Source organism: Canis lupus, chromosome 24 (genome assembly GCF_003254725.2).
Source record: "Canis lupus dingo isolate Sandy chromosome 24, ASM325472v2, whole genome shotgun sequence".
NCBI lineage: Eukaryota > Metazoa > Chordata > Mammalia > Carnivora > Canidae > Canis > Canis lupus.
Genome location: NC_064266.1, coordinates 5,578,632 through 5,602,924, shown reverse-complemented (window position 1 = coordinate 5,602,924; position 24,293 = coordinate 5,578,632). Strand labels below are relative to the sequence as shown.

At 43.1% G+C, this 24,293-nt stretch overlaps 1 protein-coding gene across 15 annotated transcripts in view; it reads right to left on the bottom strand.

Annotated features, from left to right (window-relative positions):
* The window catches only part of BFSP1 (beaded filament structural protein 1), a 67,305-nt gene that overhangs the window by 27,489 nt on the left and 15,523 nt on the right, over positions 1–24,293 (bottom strand). For 7 of the 15 annotated variants that reach the window (XM_049100586.1, XM_049100584.1, XM_049100585.1 and 4 more), the window contains 2 exons: positions 23,843–23,974; positions 3,638–3,698 (listed from right to left, as the gene is read on the bottom strand). In XM_049100586.1, the coding sequence (XP_048956543.1) occupies positions 3,638–3,698; positions 23,843–23,922 (141 nt within the window). In that variant the 5' untranslated portion in view covers positions 23,923–23,974. Of the gene's footprint in view, positions 1–3,637; positions 3,699–8,608; positions 8,992–23,842; positions 23,975–24,293 lie in introns of those variants that run through there. The other 8 variants (XM_025469249.3, XM_025469242.3, XM_025469241.3 and 5 more) reach the window with 2 other exon arrangements.

Here is a 24,293-nt window from a genome sequence, read left to right as displayed (position 1 = left end):
TTCAAAGTACCTAGCAAAGAGTGGCTGGCTTTAGCTTATTTTGGCTGTTAAAAATACAGCAGCTCTGTTCTGGAGATGTAAGGACATGGGCAGTATAAACAGATGGATGACAGTTTGGTGAAACCAACAGCAATCTGTCTTGTCAGCATATATTGTGATATTTTCAGAGCACGCTTCAGACTGGGTCAGTGGTTTCTCCAGGACCCCATTTTCCACGGCCACATCTAGGGATGACTCCCTTCTACAAGACCAAAAGAAAGGGGCGCTGATACTGAGCTGACAGTCAAAACCATGTTGATCTGATGTAGGTAGACACTCAAAGATTTGTCAACTCAAATCACTGATATGACCAACCAACAAGATGTGAATGTGCTCTTCCATTTCTACCTTCTCATGTGACCATCTCGATGGGACAGAGAACATGAAGGTCCAGCCTTCCCCTGGCCAACCCCTTGAGCTCCCCTGAGGCAAGGACTGGGTACATGTTGTTTACTCCAAGAAGCCCTGGAAGGGAGGAAGTGATCCAGGGAAAGGAACAAAGGCAATAAAAGGTGTATAATGAACAAATCACCACTGTGCACAACCACGCCTCAGTAGTGCTAAGGACCCCGAGACTGTGGCACTCACCTCTGAACCCTTGCTACGAGATGTGGGGCAGCTGGGGAACTCATCCACCTACCCCCACCCCTCAGCAGCTGAGAGCTGCTCCTGGGGCGCTAACACCCACACTTCTGGACTGGGCCTCCTGCAGATCAGGCAAATCTGCACAGCTTCAGACATGTAGGAAGCTGCCAGTGTGTTCAGCATGTCTGTGGGATAGCCCAGGGGATAAGGATGGAGCACCATAAGCGTGAAAGGGACATTTTTACCCAGAGACCTGCCTTTGTGTCTGTCTCCTGAGAGAGATTCCCTGACTGTCCTTGGGAGGCAGAGAAAGAGCCAAGTACACAAAATATTCCTGACTACGCCTGCCAAGGATGGGCTGTGGGGCTCCAAGGTCATCGAACCTCACCAAGGGTGAGCCTCCTTACTGGCAATGTAGGGGCTGGACTGGGTCGTTCTTGAGGGTAGAATGGATGGCCATAAAACTGTATAAGGCCTCAAGCTACTGCACGGATGCAGCCACCTCCCTGCGTCATGTATGTTGTGCTCATGATTTCTGCTACATCCAAGTACCACCTGTACTATTAGTCACTCCCTATTTTTCTTCAAATTGATTCATTTTTACTTACATGAATTCAAAAAGGAACTTCTTGGGGTCACCTGCTATTGAGAAGGGGTAAACATAAAAACAAATTCACAGCTATTAGACAATTATTCATCCATGTGCCATCTAAAATCACCTAAAATCACCTCCTACTCCACCAGAGTCATGAATCCCACACTCTGGGGAAACTAAGCTGGCATCCATCACATCAAGTACTCTATAATAATAATTGTGACAGGCAAGTCACATACACTATTATGTGACTTCATTCTTGCTATGCACATTGACAGACATCCACTCCATGATGGTGGCAATTATTATCGCTCCTACTTCAGAGATGAAGAAGCTCAGAGAGATGAGGCAGTTCACCCAAAGTTTCATAGATACTCAAGAGTGGCAGTCCTATTATCAGGCTGCTTTCCTTGTCTGGACCGTACAGCTCCCTTGTGGGCAGAAGTGTGTTTCCCTGGACCCAGGGAATAGACATGCTGATGCCTGTGTTTGCTCTGGCCCGAGTTGCTGGTAGTAGCATCTTTCCCCAGAACTTCTGTAATATTCTCATGGGACTGATGCTTCAGTTGTCCACATTCCCATCACAATATATACAAAGGTGTTACAGCTGTGTTCTCTGGGGGAGAAAATAGTGGGAGGCCTTTCCTTTACCTAGCATTATCTCCAATACCCTTTTCTTCTACTGAGAATATGTATTGCTTTTGTAATAAGAGAACAACAACAGAAGGCTGGAGCTTGTTTTTAAATCCAGTGTTACTTTCCACCAACACTAAAAAGAGGGATGACATTCTTTCTCCCTCTTCTATGAAGAGTGCACATGATGGCACTGCATGAGTGACAACCTTAGGAGTTTAAGGCCAGAGGGGACCCTGTTTGCAGTGAGGACAAATACAAAGTAAAATGTGGTGGTTCTGGAGAGGAGCTGAAACTGGCATCTGAGTGAAGGGTGTCAGGCACCTATGTCCCTGGAAACCATGATCCATGGCAGCCCCATCCGGCAGCCTGGGATCAACCACCAAACACAGGAATGGGGATGAGCTATAAGTATCAGCAAAACAGCTGGATGATATCTGATGCTAATAACACCCAAATCCTAGCTTAACCTTTAATAGGCTTGGGGCCATCTAGGTCCAACTCAATACAAGACCAATCATTGAGCCTGGGCACTGAGGGCTCTTCTAAGCACACTCACCTCCACCTTTGTGCTTATATCTGGGGTACTCACACAGTGGCTGGCCTGAGACAATCTGTTTTTATTAACTGACCTTGCTAATTACTGACAGCACACAGTGTCCTAGTTTGGACAATACATTATATCCCCATGCAGGGAAGAGCACAAAAGCATCATGTAGTAGGTAACATACACAAAGCAAAATTCAGTTTCCCTAGATTGTTGTTTTAACTTTCCCAGCAGTTAGCAGACTCATCCCAGACAAGAGAGGTTGGACAAAGCCAGGGACTGGCAAATATCCTGAGTTAAACTCTGACTATCTGAAGTGGTTACCTGGAGTGCCACATGGAGAAGAATCCTAAGGCCACATCTGGGCACAGCAGGGAAAGGTGCTGTGTTTTATCAGTAGTTCTGATGAGGAATTACAGGTATAGAATGGAGGGGAAGGGGGCAAGCAGCCATGTGCCCTAAATAAGCAATCCTTCAATGAAACAGTCTCTATGGGTCTTTCTGCTCGGATATTTGAGCTCTGAAATGACAACTATTTGCCATCCCTAGTTGTGGCCAATCTCTGAGATCCAGGATTATTCCATTTGGTAGTCAAGTTCCCCTAGCTAGAGCAGAAAAGCCAGTTAGGATGATGTTGGAGGATCTGATGAAGGAAACTCCCTGCAAAGGAAAACCCTGCAGTACTCTGCAGTGGGGTCTCCAACAAGAAGCTAAGAATTCCTGGTGCCCCCCACATGACTACTCTCCAGATTCCCAGAGGGGAGAGCTTCAAGGGAAATGGCAATTTCTTCCTCTCTGAAACTTCTTCCTCTGTTCTCTGGGAGTTCTCTTGCAGAAGAGCAATCTCAAGACTCTCAGCCAACAGAGTAGAGACATCTTTGCATCCCAATAATCACTGGCCAAAGCAAGTTCTCTAAGTTTGGTGTATTTGGGACCAGTACACCTGAATGACACAACCATAGCTGGTCACTGTAATGCTGCCATATTTGGATAGCCTAGAGCAACCCATAAGCTCAATAGCCTAGGGTTCTCTCCAGAGACGGGGAGTGTTGAGGGAGAGGAGTGTGTGTCTTGTGTGTGTGTGAGTTCACACAAAGACTTAGTTGAAGCTATGAACCAAGAAAGAGAGTGACAGCAAAAGAAATAGGTGAATCCTAAAAGGACACAGAGAGAAGCTGTGTGACAGTCATTTCAGTTACTAAGTTCCGTTCTCAAACTCAGGTTCATGCTCAGCTCACCTTGTTAAGCCGTTCCAGCATTTCTTTTAGGAGCAGTTGACATTCACATTCATTTTCATACCTGCAAATGCGACACAAAAGCAAAAGTTGGACAGCTTCCATGATTCCATACGTGATGATCACACAATCAGTGTTAAGTTTCATCTGAGATGTGTGCTATGCCAGCTCTTCAAGGAGAGGTCCCTAAGGTTAAGATAGAGGCTAATACTGCATGTGGAGCCTGCCGCTCCCTGACCTCTTCCACAGCATGGTGCGTGCAGAGTGGTGCCATGGCCACCACACATGGGGGTAACTAGGAGTGGTGAATGGACCAGGAGTCCCCATCCTGGAGGCCCATCCCCCCACCCAGCCACCCCAAGGAGGAAGGAGTCGTATCTCCACACACCCCTAATCCAAGCACAGTAGTGCCACAGAGACTGGGGCCTGCCCTCCATGACCTACAACAAACACCATTAACCTGACCTTGTTTGGTTTACCTACACTATTGTATTAACCCACATATGTGAGTTTTTCTGGATTATGCCATTTAATCCTTACAAAACCCTGGAAGAGAGCAGTTATCATTGTTCCCCATGTGAAAGATAACGAAACTGAGGCTGAGAAACTGCCCATGATCTTGGGCAGGTGCTTTGAACACCTCACCCTCACTCTCTGCCCTCACCCCTGCACACCGAAGGCCTCCTCTGAGGCAGCCCTCAACCTCTGACATAAATACCTCAGCTCCCTTACCCTCAGCTGGGACAACTGAAGTAGTTCTCTACTGGCAGGTGAGCTCCAGATGCCCACAATGTTAACTTGCTGGATAATGCACTCAGTATTTTCTGCCTTCCCCTCCTGTCTCACTTCCTCGTTCCCCAACCTTGCTCCTTAAGGACCTTCCAAATAAGCTACTTGCCCTTAAACCCCTTGATCAGGCTCGTCTTCAGGAAGATTCCAAACTAAAAAAAGGGGTGGAGTCAGGACTCACACTTGAATCTGACACCAAAAACTATGCCCTAATTTTCACACCACACTGCCTGGGTCAAGAAGGGATGTAAATATACAGAAACTGATAAAGCAGCAGGTATTAGGAATGGAAGTAGTTTTTCCTTCTAGTCATCTTCTTCCCTGGACTCGTAGAACATGATAGGGATCAAGGAGCCAGAGAGACGCCAGAAATCATTCTGTTCAGAAAGAGTTTCCTTCTAGGGGGAATTTCATCCCCTTAAGAAAGAAAGAAGGCCCCTTGTTCCCTGTAAGTGGCCCCCAATATCCAGCCTGGTTTTCTTCCAGGAATCAGGGCCCTTGATGTTTGGAGGGCACAGGCTGCCCAGAGGGAAGACTACATTTCCCAGCCTTCCTTGCAGCCAGGTGTGACCATGTAACTAAGTCCTGACCAGTGGGATGTAAACCTAAGTCTGTGGCAGCCTCCAAATATCTTTGGTAAGATATGATGTGGATGTGTCCTTCTGCATCCTCTCCTCCATCCTGCACCTGAAACATAGATGCTGATTCCCTGAAGGAAAGGCAGAGCCTTCTGAGCCTCAAACACCATACAGTGGCATGTTGAACTGCTTGCTAGGCGAGCACAAGACAGACACAAACTTCCATCCTGGATAAGCCAAAGTCACTTTGGAGTTTATGCCATTTGTGGTTGAAACTAATCCTAATTAGCACTCAGCCCAACCCACAAAGCTTGGCTGTCAGGGCCCTCGTACACCCACGCCATAGGCACAAGTCAAGTATCAAAAGAAGTGCTAGAAAACCATGCTGCTGTGTCCTCAGAATTAAAAGAGTCCTGACTACAGGGAAGAACAATTAGGAATATGTGCCCTGTGCACAATCCCAGTTCTAAGGCTACCTAAGAAGCTCAGCTATAACCAGAAAGCAAAATATGTTTGTACAAGTTTTACATTTCCCACCAGGATGTCACATTTAGCAATTTCTTTTGTGTGTGGCTCTAACGGAGCCAGAAATTATTTAATGGCTAGTTACCCATTAAATGGCTAGCTTTGAGAATAAAACTATTAACAAAATCCAAATTTTCTCATTGCTCTTTCCTGCTAGAAACACCTAGGAATTTCTGTAGCTTAAAAACATGTTTGATAAGTAATGAAATAACCTGTTACCGTGGGTAATTTTCATGCTGTCTAGATATCAAAGACAAGTGATTTCATAATAAAGAGTTCATGATAAATTCATATATTCACATAAGTGAATATATAAATGAATTCATAAAGTAAAAAAAATTTTGGCTTCAATCATCTGATTGTTTTTACATAATTATTTTTGGTTTGTAGCAATCTGGACAATTGACTGTATTCATCAATGTATTTTGGTAGTTTTATTCGTTTATATTTCATTCTTGCTTTATTTTGTCTTCATCCGGTGTGCTGAAAACCTGATTTTGAAATTATTCAACTGTCCAAGTAGAGAATATGCCTACCAAGGCTGCATATAACTTCCCACTTCTGCACTATTTTCACCTGGCTTTCACTAGCCATCAACTCACCTCTAGGAATGTAAAACCAAACTTGGTGTGTGTATCATTTTCACAATAATTTTTAAATCCCAATACCTCAGTCGGAATATCAAAGTATCTTCAAGGTGGCAATGGGAAGGAATAAATTAAGAGGAATCACTAAATAAATCACAGAGCCTGAAGGGACAGCTCCATGATGGACGTCTAACTCAGAACCAAGTGAAATCAGGAAAAGATGAGGAAAACTCAACATGGCCATTCCTTCAATGAGGGGCTTAAAGGGTCCTGCTCACCCAGCCAAATCACAGTAGCCTGGGGCCTAATGACTAGGTGCAGATCATCTGGGGGGCACCTGGGTGGCTCAGTGGTTGAGCGTCTGCCTTTGACTCAGGTCGTGATCTTGCTTCTTTCTCTGCCTATGTCTCTGCCTCTCTCGATGTCTCTCATGAATTAATAAGTAAATAAATCTTTAAAAATATATAAAGACCCCCGGGGATGTGGGGTTTCCTGCTGGCCCATGGAGCTGCCTTGGGTGTCTGAACCAGTGTACACTTCCCTTCGCTTCAGAAAACATGAGCTTCATTTGAATGAGATCCTACCCCTGGATCTCACTCCACAGGAATCCAAGAATGGATCCAAGAAAGTGGAGGGTAAGAAAAACCGAGTTCAAGACCTGCCACCTACAGGCCCTCCCCAAGCCTCAGTTTTCCCACTAAGTGCTATAACAACAGGTGGATTTCCCTATCCCTTCTTCCAGCTCCAAATCTGTTTCTATGGATCAAACCCAGAAACAAAAGGACTGGTGAGGATGAAAGCAATGAGTATGATCTGATAAACATGCTCAATACACTTTGTTGAATAACCTGCCCAGGATTCAGATTAAGGACATAAAACTCAAACATAGAGCATGTTTGGAGAAGACTCTCTGGCTACCCTAAACCAGGGGTCCCCAAACCTGGCTGTTCACTGGAATTACCCATGGAGCTCATAAAACTTAAAATTTCTGGGCTGCACCTGAGGTCCAGGGTGGGGCCTGGACATCTGGATTTTTAAGTTAATGTATATAACTTTTAAATGAATGAATCTCTTATGCGGTTAGACAAATATTTTAATTACATTAAAAACAACTTCCATTAAAAATTTCCACTGCTCCCCTTGCCCTGTTCCTACTCCCCTCTTCATATGTAACCAGTGTCATTGGGTTTTTGAGTATGTCTGCTTCTGTTCTTTTTCCTTATGCAAGCAAAAATTCTACTTGTCTCCCCTTTCCCTTTAAAGTAAATGATAGTAATGCACTATTCCCTGTTGTACAACTGCATAGCATCTCACTGCGTAAATGAAGCCCAATTTGTGAACCTGTCTCCTAGGACTAGGCATTTAGGTTTGTTCCAGGCTACTGCAGATTACACTGTGATGTGGACATGCCATTTTACACCTGCTGGAGCACCAAAGAATAAATCCACTGAAGTGGCCCCTGCAGAGTAAAAGAGCACATGCATTTATAAGGTGGTGGTGGCAAATTGCTGAGCATCCTTTTTTCTTTTTAATAGTTCTTCAGGTGATCTTATATCTTCTTCAGTCTACGGAAAGAGGGGACCAGACTCTGGACCAGGGTTTCTGAAACTTCAAGCTTAACTCCATTTCCAACCAGCTCCTGGGTAATGGCAGTGCTGCTGGTCCACAGACCGTATATCAAGTAGCAAGACCCTAGAGGGCACACATTGAAATAATTTCCAGGTATCATCTATGATGCGGTAAAGATGATTAGACTTAGCGTGCCCAAGACTTGAGTTCCATCCCAGGGCAGGGATACACTAGCTAAGTGACCTTGCCCCAAATCTTGACACTGTCAAAGCCTTACTTTCCTCATCTGCGAAACAGAGGCAGGATCATCTATTATACGATAAGGCTGTGAGGATCCAACAACATGGATCCATCTCTAAAACACTGCGCTGAGCAAAAGGAAGCCAGACGTGTAAGAGCACGTGCGGAGGATTTCATCTTTGTGAAATTCCAGAACACGCAAAATTAATCTAGGTGACAGAAATCAGTACAGCCGGGGCGCCTCCGGGGATTTCTGTGGAGGAGGGGTGCAGACTGCCTGGGAGGGGATGGGAGGGCACATTCTGGGGTGGTGGAAATACCCTGCTTGTTTTAGGCAGTTACAGGGGTGCAAGCATTGTCAAAACTCATTGAACTATGCTCTTAAAACCTGTGTTGTTGTTTTTTTTTTTTTTTAAGATCTTATTTTTAAGTAATCTCTGCACCCAAGGCGGGGCTCGAACTTAACCCCAAGGATCAAGAGTGGCATCTCTACCACGGAGCCAGCCAGGCGCCCCCAACCCGTGCATCTCATTGCTTGTACCTCATACCGAAACCTGACAGCACAGGTCAGTGGCGCCCCTCCGCGCAACCTGTGGGGCGCCCGCGTAACGCAGAGGTCGGGGGCCGGCGGGACGAGGGCCGGGGCCGCCCGCCCCCGCCGCCCGCGCCCTCCCGCGCCCGCTTACTTGCTGCGGAACTCGTCGAGCGCGCGCTGCGCCTCCGCGCCCTGCCGCTCCAGCCGCGTGCGCTCGGCCGCCAGGTCCCGGGCGCGCTGGCGGTTGCCCTCGACGTGGCGGGCGAGGGCGTCCTCGGGGCCGGCCAGCTCGCCCAGGCGCTGGAAGGCGTCCAGCTGCCGCCGGAGGACGGCGTGGCGCTGCTCGAGCGCGCGGGCCCGCTGCACGTGGGCGGCCACGCGCTCCCCGAGGCCCTGCAGCGCCGCCAGGCTGGGCGCCGCGCGGCCCTCCACCAGGCTGTCGGGCTCGGCGCGCGGCGCCTCCTCGGCGCGCTCGTACTGCTCCTTGCGGGTCTGGAAGACGTAGCTGCGCCGGTACATGGCTCCGGTGCGGGCGGCCGCGCGCGAAGCCGGCTCCCGGGGGCCGTGAGCCCGGGCGGGGGGGGCCGCTAAATAAACCCCGGGCCTGGCCCGCGCCCGCCCCCGCGCCGCTGGGAAGTTCCAGAGCCGGTCAGCCGGCGAGCTCCGCGCTGGGCCCAGCCCCCCGGAGAATAAAAGAGCAGCGGGTCCGCTTTTGTGCGCCGGATTAGCGGACCATACAGCCCCGGGGTTGGAAGGTTAAACTGGGCAATGGGGCCTTTGTTCTCAGATTGTTAAAGCCTGTTGCTCTGTGATTGAATGGAGGGTCAGGAGGACAAGAGAGGCCCGACTGCTTCCTCTGGGAATTGTGAAGGAAGCCCAAGGCAGCTTGTTAAACTTGGACTAGCTCAAAAGGCCGAGGACCCCTCGCTTTGTCTCCCCTCTCCGTCAACCTCTCAATTATAGACCTTTTCAACACCAGTTTCTTTTTTTCCTGATTACTTAAGCAGCTCTTTTGCATAATTACAGCGTGACAGTAGGAACCCTCCTTATGTTAGGGGTTCTTAACCACGGATGCAAAATAAATGGCCCATCTCGAAAAACTGTGATGTGTGCTGCCAGCAAGTTCTTTCTAACACCCATGCATATTTATGGGAAAACGTCCTTTGTACAATAACTTAAGAAACAGATGCATGGTTATCATGATAACCATGCATATAATATTATCCTTGTTCTTGTGGATTCTGACATCCTTTCTGGAGCAGGACAAATGAGTAGAACTCCACCAGGGCATTGGCATCATTGATTCTTTGAACTAAAGAAAAAATCCTTGCAGCCTAAAAGATTTAACAAATTGGCCAACTCTCAATTACAGAATATGAAAGAATTTTTGCCACTATGTTTCATTTTATTTTGTATTTTGGAAATAACAAAGCCAGGCTTTAACAAATTTAAAACTAAGTTGTGGGTGTTGAAAGAAACTAATAACTGTTGATGAAAATGTTCCTAAATATAAATATTTTGTAATATCTCCAATTTAAAAAATCATTACAAAAGGGCTGTCTTCCTAAAAATAAGGATTAGCAATACTGCATAACAACTGTATAGATTGCACATAAGTACATAGTTATACTACCAATTAAAGTCATAGTTATCAAAGATCAAGAAAATGACACAGATCTTTGATGAGTTTATTATTTCTCTAGAAAGACTATAAGATAATGTAATGAATTCAGTCTAGGATGAATCTAAGGTAAGGTCGAGAGTTGTGGTGGTGGTGTGGTTATTGTTCTGTTTTCTTAAGCCATTTAAAAATACGTTTTATAATCAAATCAGGGAGAGCCACATGAGTATTTTTTTTTTTTTGTAGATACACATATATTATGCTGATGGCATGGTAAATTGGTTTCAAGCTTCCTAGAGAGCAAAACCAACACAGAACAATGGCTACAAAAGCATTCATTCCCTTTGACAACGTGTATCAGTCAGCCATTGCCACCGAACAAACTGACCCCAAAACTAGTGGGATACAAGAAGAAATATTTAACACTACACTCCCAGGTCTTCAGGTCAGCTGGATAACTCTCCTTCGAGCTGCAGGTCTTCCAGTCAGCTGGGGCAACTCTGCTCCGAATGTCTTTCATCCTCCTAGAACTAGCAATGACAGAAGGACAAGAGAGAGAGCCCAGCCACACAGTCTCATTCCAAGCCTTTGTTTGCAGCTTGCTCGCTAACATCCCATTTGTCAAAGCAAATCACATGGCCATGGCCAAAGTCAAGACACAGGGAAGAGGCATGGTCCACCCGGAGGCCATGGCAAGGGTGTGGGTGTGTAACTATTACATTGGCGTGAAGAATTGGGACCAGCAACCCAGTCTACCACACATAGTAATCCCATTTGAAAAATAGATATCCCAGAAACATAACAAAGGAAAAAATATTATTTCAACTTAATCCAGTAGAATAAACAGTTAGGAAATATTTACTCACAAAGCACAGTCTCAGGGAGATAAATATTGAACAAAGTCAAGTCCCTACCCTCAAGGAGCAGGGAGACAAATTCCTACCCAACTAAATTAAAACACACAGAAATCTGGAATAAGTTCTGAAATAGAGATCTTACCAAAATGCTGTGGATTTTGTACCTAAAAAGCAGCAGTAAGTAGTGTGTAGGGTAGATAGAGAAGTTAGAATGACAGAACAGCCTAAACAAGGTGTGAGAACAACTGATGTGAGGTGCAGTGGAGTGAGCCATGTGCTCCCTGAATATGGAGAGTCTGAACTGAGGAGAGCCTGGCAAGAAGGGTCCCAAAAAGGAAAGTTTGAAGAAAGGGCTGGGCTTCCCATTAGTTGCAATGGCTTGAATGTGAGCATCGTCTCCACTCCTTTCCCCAAGCCCTACCAAAAATGGCAGCAAAGAATTTATTTTTAGATTAAAACTCCACAAAAGTAAGGAAGAAAAGATCACAGCGGACAAGATGTACCAACAAATTTTCAGAAGGCTGAACAGAGAGATTGGCGGCAACTGACACAGCAGAGTGGAGAAAGTCGAAATCTACATGCCACAGAGGAGACTGGGAAAGAAAAATTAGCTGGTTTATACCAGAGACTCTCAGAAAAGCTTAGGAACTGGATGTACCAGATACAATAGAAGGTGGAGGCGAAGAGTAGAGTTGGAAACCAGAGCGTTAACCCAAGGCTTAGGAGCACGTAGACTTTCAGGTCTCCTACCTCATTCCTGCACAGCAGGCAACTACCCCACCCCCTATCATTGACAGGAGATAAGAAGTTATTCTCTGATGAAATTGAACAAGAGAGGTCATGAGTTCAAGGTCACCAGGCACAGCTAAGGACAGGATGAAAGCTTACTGAAACAAAGGAGTTAAGGGAGCAGATGCATCACGAAGGATGTGCTCTATAATCCCCATTTCCATTTACCCCTTCACTTCCAGGATGCTGGTCACCAGGCATATATTTCCCCAAGCAGGATTTGGGATTATTCTCTGGAGAAGCTGAGTGACTTCAGAGAAAAAGATCACCAGCTATTGAATTTGGAGTGTTGACTAAGTTAGCTTTTGGTTTGAATGTGGGACATGGTTGTATGGTCCAAGGTTATTCAAACCCAAGCCGTTGATCATCAGACTAAGACCCATTTTATAATTAAGTTTTACTTAACACAGAATAGGATTTTTAAGTCTCTCTCGGTTCGATTTTTGTTTTTGAAAGTTAGTATTTTTCTCCAAAGGTATAGATTCTCTAGATTTGTATGATTTGCATTGTCCTATAGCAGGACAATGGTACTATCATGATATCTTGCTCCCATCTATTGTTGCTCCCATCTACCGATGCTGTTAAAAATGTAAATATTTCTGGGGCACCTGGGTAGCTCAGTTATTTAAGTGTCTGCCTTCAGCTCAGGTTGTGATCCCAGGGTCTTGGTATTGAGCTCTGCTGAGCAGGGAGCCTGCTTCTTCTTCTCCCTATGTTGCTACCCCTGCTTGTGCATTCACACTCACACTCTCTCTGTCAAATAAATAAACAAAATATTTTAATGTAAATATTTCTTATTGGAATTTTACTATAATTAGCAGGGTTTTCTTATGAGAAAAAGATGGTATAGTTAGCTGCTTCTGTGGGATATTTGGCTGGTTTATGACTTCGGAACCTGCTGTTGAATTTTTTAAGTGGCTGTAAAATATGACAACCACAGCTGGATTTCCCCTCTACTTGGTTATTTTAGTTTGGGTTCTCCCAAAGCACAGGTTGAAAAGAGTTAAAGTGCAAGTAGTTTATTTGGAAGGTGATTCCAGGAAGCACTTGTAGGGCAGTAAGAGGGAGATAGGGAAGGCAAAACAGAGTTGGTGATAATAAGCAGGTCTCCATGATGGGGAAATGCAGTTTAGTCATGCTGGAGACCTTGAGAGACAGCTCAGAACAGGTACCTTAGGGCAGCCCGAGTGGCTCAGCGGTTTAGTGCCACCTTCAGCCCAGGGGATGATCTTGGAGACCCAGGATCGAGTCCCACGTAGGGCTCCCTGCATGGAGCCTGCTTCTCCCTCTGCCTGTGTCTCTGCCTCTCTCTCTCTCTCTCTCTCTCTCTGTCTCTCATGAATAAATAAAATCTTTAAAAAAAAAAAAAAAAAAAAGAACAGGTACCTTAGAGCTACCCCACCCAACAGTGAATGAGATGGAGATTTACCCACCACTCCCATGGCTGATCACAGGGCACTTCTGGCCTTGCCACAGGACAGCCCAAGTAGGCTCCACATGGGCTGGGCTGGTTTGATGATGCCCTGTGGGGAAAAGGCCCCAACTGCTGGCAGTGGGAAGATGCACCAGAAAGAACAGAAGCGGTTGAGTGCTCAGGGGTGTAGTCAGGACATCCACAGCAGTTCCACAATAGTTCCCCTTTAGATGAACAGCACTGCTCATTGCTCTTGCCAGACCCTGTATGGTTCCTATATTTCCCGGACTCACTTTTTCCTGTCGAAGCAGATAGAAAAAAGACAGAAACAGGCAGGAATCTGTTTCTTCTATGAAGCTTGTGGAAGCATATACGGGTAATTTGTTTCTTCTATGTGTGGAAGCTTCATAGAAGAAACAAATTACCCGTATATGCTAACATTTTCCTACTTGTTAAAATCAATAAAAACTAAATGTCTATTATATTCATTCTGCTTTTGTTTTACAAACATTTTGGGGGATATTTTGTACTAATTTGCCTTTTGATCAATATCATAAATACCATCTTTTATAGGCTCAACTTATTTGAATTAAGCATAATCTTCACTCTGTTTATTTTATGTGGATGTTATTCCAGCATGGTCAGTGGAAGTCCCGCTGACTAACTTCTTTGTCCTTCCAGCACTGCCCTACTGGTTTTGAAAGCATCCTTGCTTTTTAGAAATGAGATATTCTAGAGATAGTCTGTTCTTCTCATGCTCCAACATGGAATCAACTTCCATCAAGGGAGTTCTGTTTTCTTTAGCTGAAGAAGTGACTTTGAGGGCAATATCTGGGCACTAGGGATGCATATACAAGTTGGTGGTAGGTAAGAGTCCTGCTGCTATTGCTGCGGTGCAGCCACTTTTAAAAGAGATGGAGAGCTGGGGCACCTGGATGGCTCAGTCAGTTAGGCATCTGACTCTTGATCTCGGCTCAGGTCTTGGTCTCAGGGTCATGAGTTTGAGCCCTGCATTGAGCTCTATACTGAGTGTGGAACCTATTTAAAATTAACAAAAAAGGGGGATCCCTGGGTGGCTCAGTGGTTTAGCACCTGCCTTCTGCCCAGGGTGTGAACCTGGAGTCCCGGGATCGAGTCCCACGTCGGGCTCCCTGCATGGAGCCTGCTTCTCTCTCTGCCTGTGTCTCTGCCTCTCTCTCTCTGTGCCTCTCATGAATAAATATTTTTTAAAAAGAATATTTAAAAAAAGAGATGGAGAGTAAAGCTTGAGAGTTCTCATCACAAAGAAAAAAACACTTTTTCTGTATCAATATGAGATGATGGATGTTAACTAAACTTACGGTAATCATTTCACAATGTACATAAGTCAGGTTGTTATGCTGTCCACTTTAACTTACACAGTGTTGTATGTCAATTATATCTCACTAAAAATTATATATCACTGGAAAAATTGTTTATTTTATTTTTTTTTAATTTTTATTTATTTATGGTAGTCACACAGAGAGAGAGAGAGGCAGAGACATAGGCAGAGGGAGAAGCAGGCTCCATGCACCGGGAGCCCGATGTGGGATTCGATCCCGGGTCTCCAGGATTGCGCCCTGGGCCAAAGGCAGGCGCTAAACCGCTGCGCCACCCAGGGATCCCTGGAAAAATTGTTTAAAAATAAAATAGATGGAACCAGTATATATATGAATTCATGCCTGTTATTGAAATTTATCTATTTACTATATTCTACTTTTCTTGTAGTATGTGGCTTCATTGGCTACTAAGATTTTCTTCTAGTCTAAGTCTCTAAGGAAAAAAATGAAACTGACAAATTAACGGATGCATTTTAACATGTAGAAATGAGTTTTGTAGGAAGCTATGTATTTCTCTTAGAAAGCTTGAGGAGATTAATGACAAGTGCCTAGACAAATAAGCAAACAAAAAGCAAAGCAATTAGTAACTACAGGAAAAACAAAAAATTGAGGACAGAACGCAATATAAGTATCCTATTTGACTTGGTGGAAAAACCATATATACATGGTCCTATTGATGAAACACATTGATTTTTCTAAAAATGCTGATATAAATAATTAGAAGAATGAGGTTGGTAGTAAGAAGGGTATATGTGTAAAAAAAATTCATCTTTTGGGATGCCTGGGTGGCTCAGTGGTTTAGCGTCTGCCTTCAGCTCAGGGAGTGATCCCAGGATCCAGGATCGAGTCCCACATCAGGGTCTCTGTGAGGAGCCTGCTTCTCCCTCTGCCTATGTCTCTGATTGTCTCTCTCTCTGTGTTTCTCATGAATAAATGAATAAATCTTTAAGAAAATTCATCTTTCATGGGGGAAAATAAGACATAAAATCTACAATTGATAAACCAAGAAATAACAGTATTAGCTTATTATAGAACACAAAGTTATAGAGTATTTAATATAGCTTTAAATGCCAAGGGTTAAAAATGTATATAACTTGAATACATAACTTATCATTTTGTACTTGGGGCTTATCCTCATAGCCTCAGCTCAAGTCTTTCTCTCCCACTAGCATGTGAGCTACTTAAGAGCAGGTGTCCTGTGTGAGTCATCTATCTCCCAGCACTTGTTTAGTGCCTGGAACATAATAGGGGTTCAGAGCGTTTCAATGAATTTAATGGGGGAGTGCAGAGGGATAGAGTAGAGCAGAGAGGGGAGGGACAGCACAGAAGGCAACTCTTTTTCATTATAAAATTAAACTTTGCAGTATTACTAGACTTTAAAAATATTTTTATATACTAGTTTGGTTAAAAATACTAAAATTAAAAACATAAGGCAAGTTCGTGACTCATTCTATATAGTCTGGTTTCTGTTGCAATAACAAATAATCTCCCCATCTAAGGGGCTTAAAACAGGGTTTGTTTGTCACTTGTGATACATGCCTATCCAAAGAAGGACTACTTGGAACCTCTACTTCCTATCATTTCTCTCCAGCATACAGGCTGTCAGAGCTGCCACCACCTGAAACATTGCTGGTCATCATAGAGGAAAAGTGAGAGCATACTCTGGCTTATAAAGTTTCCACCCCATCCCATCCCATTGGCAAAAGCAAGTCACACAGCCCCACCTAACTTCCAGTATTCTAAGAAATGCAGTCCTTCCATGTGCCTGGAAGGAGCAAGAATGGGCATATTTGTCAACAATCCTCATGACTACTCACTAGTGAAAGATTTTTCGGTAGGAATGGAGATCATATGCATGAAGAAGAAATCGTTGCTGAATGAATTTGCTAATTCAAGAGATGGTTGGGATAGATTCCATAGGGTTTGAAGAATGATCAGATATGGAAGAGGTACACTAAATGCAGCTGAATGGCACTAGTTTGGGGGTGGGCCTGGGAAATGGGTGTTGTTAGAGTTAGAAAGCCAAGAGGTTAGGTTCTGGTCCCGCCTCTTTGGCAAGTGACTTAACCAATCGAGTTTCTACAGGCACATTGTAAAATGCATATTTGCATCTCTTACGTGAAGAGGGTCATCATACATCATACATTCCAGCTGATGAAGAGAGTCATCAGCTTACCTGAGATGATTCACGTTTACGCCTTTATCTCAGTGTAAGTATAGGCAGCACCCTCTTTGACTCCAGAGTTTCTTGGTTTGTCTGGGGATATGGCCAGACAATATGGGGACATTGTCTTATTCTGGCCCACTTAACCTGAATATCTAGTCTGACTCTAAACATAAGGAAACATCTATAGAAACCCAAAGTAAGAAACATTTTATTAATAAAAATAGAAGGGGATGATATTCTTCCAAGATGTTAATATCATAAAAGAAAAAAGGAGACTAGAGAAATGTTTAAGACTAAAGGAAACTAAGGAGATATGACATCTGCGTGCAATACCATCCTGCATTGGAAGAGAAGGACATGATATAAAGGTCATCACTAAATCACTTGACAAAATTGGAATATGGACACTCAATTAAGATAAAATAATTTTATCAATGTTAAATTTATTGAAGTTTATGACTATACCACAGTTAAATAAAATGATATCTTTATTCTTAGAAAATACATTCTGAAGGGGTAAAATGCATGATGTACACAACTTATTCTCAAAAGATTCTGAAAAGCATGACATGTATAAATATAAACTGAAACATAAATAAATGTATGGAGAAAGAGAGAGAAAGGAAATGCGGCAAGATAGTAACAACCAGTCATTTTGATAAAGGACATATGGATATTGTACTATTGCAATTTTTCTGAGGAAGTTTGAACTTTCAAAAACATTTGTGAAAAGTTATATGTTAAACATTTTGTAGTGTAGGCATTTAATAAATATTACATGCTTTACTTTATAGCCATATCAATGTATGACAGCAAAGAGAGAGAGGAACAGACAGGAAGATGGTTTACCTAACTGTGCAATAACAACAGGAGAAAATGTATAACCATTGAGCAATTTAATCACGTGGAAGATGTAATGATATAAATGAAAATGTCTGTAGCAAACACAAAGGGGAGCAGGAAGACAAAAGACCAGATATTTCGTGATTACCATCATAAAAACATAGATATGTATATAATCAGGTGTTAGTGTCTGTACCAGGTTTTATGTTCATTGCATCTTATTTCCATTTAAAGTTTTTTAAATATATAATGCTTCTTAAATTTTTTAATTTACATTTTTATCCATGTAACAACTCTTTTAAAAACCTGAGTAAAGGGGATCCCTGGGTGGCTCAGTGGTTTGGCGCCTACCTTTGGCCCAGGGTGCGATCCTGGAGTCCTGGGATCGAGTCCCGTGTCGGGCTCCCGGCATGGAGCCTGCTTCTCCCTCCTCCTGTGTCTCTGCCTCTCTCTCTCTCTCTCTCTCTCTCTCTCTATATATATATATATATATGTGTGTGTGTGTGTGTGTGTGTGTGTTCTTTCATGAATAGTAAATAAATCTTTTAAAAAATAAATAAAAAATAAAAGCCTGAGTAAAATAGGCATCGATTCTGGCCTTTTAGTCAATTTCATACTATACAGTTTTGAGCTTTCTCTTTCAGTTTAGACACATTTTCAGTTCGCTTTGGCCTTTTTCCAGACACAAAGGGGTAGTGGAGAGAATTCTGTAAATGCTGGATCTCTGCCGTTTTCAAGTTGCATGGCCTTGAACAATTCAGTTAACTTGTCTTCTAAAATGATAGGTTTGAGCAAAAGAATCTCTAAGATCTTTCTACCTGTTAGGGGCTGAACTGTGTTCTCTGAAATTCACGTTTGAATTTCAACATGTTTGGAATGAAACTATATTTGGAGATAGGGACTTTAAAAGAGGTAAATAAGGTAAAATGAGGTCATATGAGTGGGCCTGAATCCAACATAACTGGTGTCCTTACAGGAAGAGTAGATTAGGACACAGACACACAAACAGAAGGAAGACATCTGAGGACACAGGGAGAACGTAGTCATCTGCAAGCCAAGGAGAGAGGCCTCAGAAGAAATCAACTCTGCCAACACTTTGATCTCAGACTTCTAGACTCGAGGACTGTGAGAAAATAAATCTCTGCTGCTTAAGCCACCCAGTCTATGTTACTTTGTTATGGCAGCCCCAGCAAACTGATACAAGGCTCTAACATTCTTATTCCTCCTCTTGCTTTCCTTTTATAGGACATACTTTCCCCAGGATATACAAATGTCTGCCACAAGAGGGCCATGCTGCCCTAAGAGTGAACACTCTGCTCACCCCCCCCACCCATCCCCAGCCCTGCCCCCAGGTTGATTGCAGATCACAGAGGGGGCAGATGGATGCGAGATGCACAGATTGAGGCCTTTCCACAAAACTGGATAGACATAGACTCAAAAAAACGAGCCATCAAGGTTCATTTTGAGTAGAGTGGCCAGCAACCCCAAGTGAAAGGGCAGACTCTTGGATCCCCAGCCTCTGCTCCCTGATATTGGCCTCACCCATCAGGCCTCGGTGTCTAATGTATGCTTAGCTGTAACAGAAATGATGAGTCCGTATGAAGTGCGACTACAGATGAAGAAACACTCAGAAGCAAGGCTCCCTCTCCAACTGCACACGTGGTTGACTCTGAAGACTTTTGAGAAAGTAAAGCCATAGATTCAAACACTATTAAAGGCAGGAGGGCACTAAGCACCAAACTGCTTTCCCAGCGCCTAATATAGAAACTTGAAGCAAGTATCCACAAATCCAAATCTGTTGGACAACAGATGTATTCCTTGTATTTCCTGACCAATAGGCACCAACACAAGGCATGATAACTAAATGCGATGCATAATCCTGGACAGGATTCTAGACTAGGGGAAAAAGGAGCTATAAAGGAATATTATTCTGATAATTAATGAAATTTGGGTATGGAATATGAATTAGAGGGGCGCCTGGGATGGCTCAGGTTGTGATCTCAGAGTCCTGGGATTCAGCCCCGCATGGAGCTCCCTGCTCAGCCAGGAGTATGCTTCTCCCTCTCCCCTTCCCCCCTGCTTGTGTTCTCTCACACTCTTGCTCTCTCTCTCAAATAAATAAATAAATAAATAAATAAATAAATAAATAAATAAAATCTTTTTTTAAAAAGGAATTTGAATTAGATAATATTATGTGTTAAAATGCCTGCTTTTTATGGCATGCTAGTTTAAGAAATAATGAGGCACGATGTCCAGTTTACCTTCATCTGGTCAGAAAATAATATACATGCATATATTATAACATATATATAAAGACAGGATAATAAAGCAAATGAAGAAAAATGTAAATAATTGGTGGGTTTGGGTAAAGGATATATGGGAGTACTCTGTACTCTTCCTGCAACATTTCTATAAATTTGAAATTATAACAAAAGAACACCCCCCCCCCCAAATCCTAAATACCTTTGGGAAAACTGTGCTGAGACTAGATGTTTCTTAATGATAGCAAGAAAATGCAAAAATGCTCCTTTGATTTACCAGATGATCTCAGCAACCAGGATTTCACTGATGATTATGGTAGGAGCTTAGCAATGCTAATAGTGAAGGGCTTTTGAAATGTATCTAGACTTACTTTCTCTGAACACCAGACAATGGGGCACAACCTTGGCATGTCTCTGAGACATTGTTATACCTACTCATTCATCATCACTCTGGTTATACGTGAAAAGTGACCATACGACCTCAGGGATACAGAAATGAGTCATTACCATAGCAGGCACCATCTCAGGAGCAAGTTTGAAGAACTCTTTCACATTCTAATTTCTTTTTTCTTTTTCTTTTTTTTTAGATTTTATTCATTTGACAGAGAGAGAGCACAAGCAGTGAGAGTGGCAGGTAGAGGGAGAGGGAGAAGTAGGCTCCTCACTGAGCAGGGAGCCCGATGAGGGGCTCCATCTCAGGACCCTAGGATCATGACCTGAGCCAAAGGCAGACACTCAACCAACTGAGTCACCCAGGAGCCCCTACAGTTATAATTTCTTGTGGATTTAAATCTAGCCATGCTATTCATATTTCTCCTCAGTACTTCTCTGTAAGATATCATTAAACACCACCACTTTTAAGTTGGGCCAGCCTACATCTGAACCACAGCTCCTTTTCTTCTGGGAATAAATTGTCAAGTGGTTTGATGTACCAGCTGGCATGCCCACTTTGCCCTTAAAGGAGGATGTTCCAAACCCTGATTTGTACCACTCAGGAAATGAATACCAAGGAATTAGGCATACATATCTATGGAGGCATTTATGATAGGAATACACACTCACAGGTTTAAGTATACATCTGATATATCATGTTTATAAGGCCATATCCACTTACCTATAGATATCAAGAGGAACTGATTAAACTATTTCATAAATGTTCTTTTTTTAAGATAGTATTTATTTATTTGAGTGAGCGAAAAAGAGCACAAGCTGGTGGAGGGGCAGATGGAAAGAGCAGACTCCCCACTGAGTGGGGACCCTCCAAAATGGGACTCCATCCCAGGACTCTGGGATCATGACTCGAGCCGAAGATAGATGCTTAACTGACTGAGCCACCCAGGCACTCCATCATAAGAGAAGAAATTCTGTCTTCCCATGTTCACCAACTTCTTAGCTTGGAGCTGAAATTGGGAGGGATGAAATTCGAAGCTATTTTATCCACGATTTTCAGATTCTGCACAAAGTTTAAAAGTACATCAGGGGACTCTAAGACTGTACATTTTAAGCTCTAACCTTCAACTTGCAGACTTAAACTCCATGTGAAGTTTTCCAACAAAATGTGTAGCAATGGTTGGTTTGAATAAGATTACTGTGGCTTGTCAGGCATATGAGTCTGACCATAGAACTACCTATTCCAACCATTTGACTTGTTAGTTCATTTGGAAAAGGACTATAATGATACTTTATCCTATTCACCTTCTACCACCTGCTCATGGTTGACACCTACTGACTCCACCCCTTCATTTATCTAATATTTTTATCAAAGTCATTTGACTTTTCTTCTCACCCAGAAGATACCATCCTTTTCTTTCTTTGCCTGTGTCCCTTGGTTTGGATACCAATATCATCCTTATTCCTTGCACCCCTACCCATCAGCTCATGCATATTCATCTATGAAGATGACCATTGAGAGACATCTGCTGTTCCACACACCTGAATCTCCATAGGCTTAGCCAAGATGCCTCCTGGCTAAGGCTCCACCTTTCCACTACTCCAGCAGCCCAACTGATACGGTTGCTCTAATTAGCCTGGAGCTTTCTGAAGGCAGGGCAGATGCCAATGCAGTTCATTCTGCCAGGGGCCACCCTCCACCAAAGGATCATTCCAGAGATCCATCCTCCATCCTTCCCCAGGCTGCTGGACACCCTAAAAGTCTAGCCTTCCAGATTACATCATCGTCTCCTGTGCCTCTGGCTTCCTGTAGGGTTTTGCAAATGGGGTCACTGGCAGGAGATCAGAGAGATTCCCTTTCTGCTTCCCTCTCCCCTCTAAGCAAAATTGCCCCTTCATGGCATCACTTGTTCCTTTTGGCCTGGGGTTGTAAGAACTTCCTGCTGTTGCTAGTTCTTGGCTCTTCACCATGCTTTGGTGATTCCCTTAACCTTGCTCACAACTCTGGAAGTCGTCCCCTTGTTAAAGTATCTTCTGTTAAACTCTGTTTAGACCATTTATTTCCAGCTAGATATAGGAGAACCCTGACAGATACAATATCTCATTCCTCAACTGGTAAAGCTTTTGAAACAGCATAGGTACCTGATAAAATGAATTCAACAATAAATGAAGCTTAGATAGAAATTTGAAATCAAGATAAAGTTTCATGTTTTAATTTTTTTAATTTAAATTCAATTAATTGATATAGAGTGTATTTTTAGTTTTAGAAGTAGAGTTTAGTGATTCATCTGTATTATGTAATATCCGTTGCTCATTACATCACCTACCCTTCCTAGTGTCCATCACCCAGTTACCCTATTCCCCACCCTGTCACCCTCCCCTCCAGCAACCTTCACTTTGTTTCCTATGACTAAGAGCCTCTCGGGATGCCTGGGTGGCTCAGCGCCTGGGTTGAGCATCTACCTTTGGCTTAGGGCATGATCCCCAAGTCCCGGGATCAAGTCCCACATTGGGCTCCCTGAATGGAGCCTGCTTCTCCCTCTGCCTCTTCTGTCTCTGCCTCTCTCTGGGTCTCTCATGAATAAATAAATAAAATCTTTAAAGAAAAATAAAAGAGCCTCTTCTCTTATGGTTTGTCTCCCTCTCTGATTTCAAGACAAAGTTTTTGAATGTTGGGAAGTTCATCTTAAAACTTTCAAATGGGAAAGCTGGGTATTGCTTGGCCAAAGATGAAGCATGAAGCTCTTACCAATAGCTGTACCAGAGGCCTGGCACTCTCACTCCACATGTTTGCTGACTGGGCTGTTTCAAAGGGCATAGTCAAACTTTGCAATAGCCCTAAATTGAAATTTGCTTTGCTCTCCACTGCAATAGCTGGATTTATATTGTCCTCCATCATTAAATGAAATATAGAAGGACAGGACCAAAATACATTCATTAAGAAGGAAAACAGTGCACCAGTCAGCAGAGTGGGTATACTTACAAGACACAATAAAAGAAAAAATTAATTCCTTAGAAAAGAGCTTTCTATTTTAAGAAGAAAAAAAGAAGGGATGTTCTCAAGTGATAGATAATGAAGACATTTCCCAGGCATCCTCCAACGCTGTGGCTTTTTAGATGTAAACCTGAAACGAAATCTATTGTAAAGGGTGGCATCCAAGTTGGATTCTGGCTGCTTATTTTGTTCTGTGGTCAGCCTTTGCTGAACATAGCAGTTTCAACAAGCCACAGAGCTGTGAGTGGCCCCTGTCTCTAAAATGCCTTTTGGATTATACTCAATGACCCTCATTGTATGACTTAGAATCTGCAAGGATGACAATTAAACACGACATTTGGCATCAAATTCTCCCAGGTACATTATTTTTTTCAAGGTAACCTGAATTTTTGGGGTAACGCACACCCTGGATCTGAAAATGCCACTTTGTCAGGATTTGCTACATGATATCCTAGTGACCTTTAAGACCAATTCCAGGTCATCAAACCAGTGTTCCCAAGCCTGCGTTTGGGGCACTATTTGGCTGAGTCACTTACAGTATCATTCTTGAGGTGCCTCTTAGGAGCTCATAAGCTCCAATTGTTAAATTTCCAGGAATTTTGGGAACTGGTTAGAACCTCACTGATAGCTTAAAATCAGCCATGGTGTGAATATTTATACCACAGGAGTTGACCAACACTCTAAAGACACCTTGGGACATTTCTCCTCTTGAAACTCAGTTGTTCAACATTTACTGGAGTCACATCAACTACGAAATAATAAGGATCCATCTCCCAGTGGCTGAAATTGATGGAGAGAAACTTGATGTCCTTTCTTCAATCTCTGCAATTTCAAAGAAGAGAATCAGTCTTCCCATGTATGTCGTTTAAAATGGTACCCTGAATTTAAATGCTCAGTTTTAAAAAATAAGAGTGGAATTAGAGTATACAGTCTGAGAAAATGGTTTGTTTTGATTAAAAGTTGGCTCAAGAAGTTTCTGAAAATCAATTTATGATAATTGCCTTATAAAGTTAAAATGCCTTCCAAAATTTTATGGGGCCATTTCAAAAACTGGGGAAGTCAGCCAGTAAATTAAAACGTATCTCTATAAAGAGAGAAAAAGATTTATCTCAAAACTAGTTTAGGCTCAGCTGGAAGACTT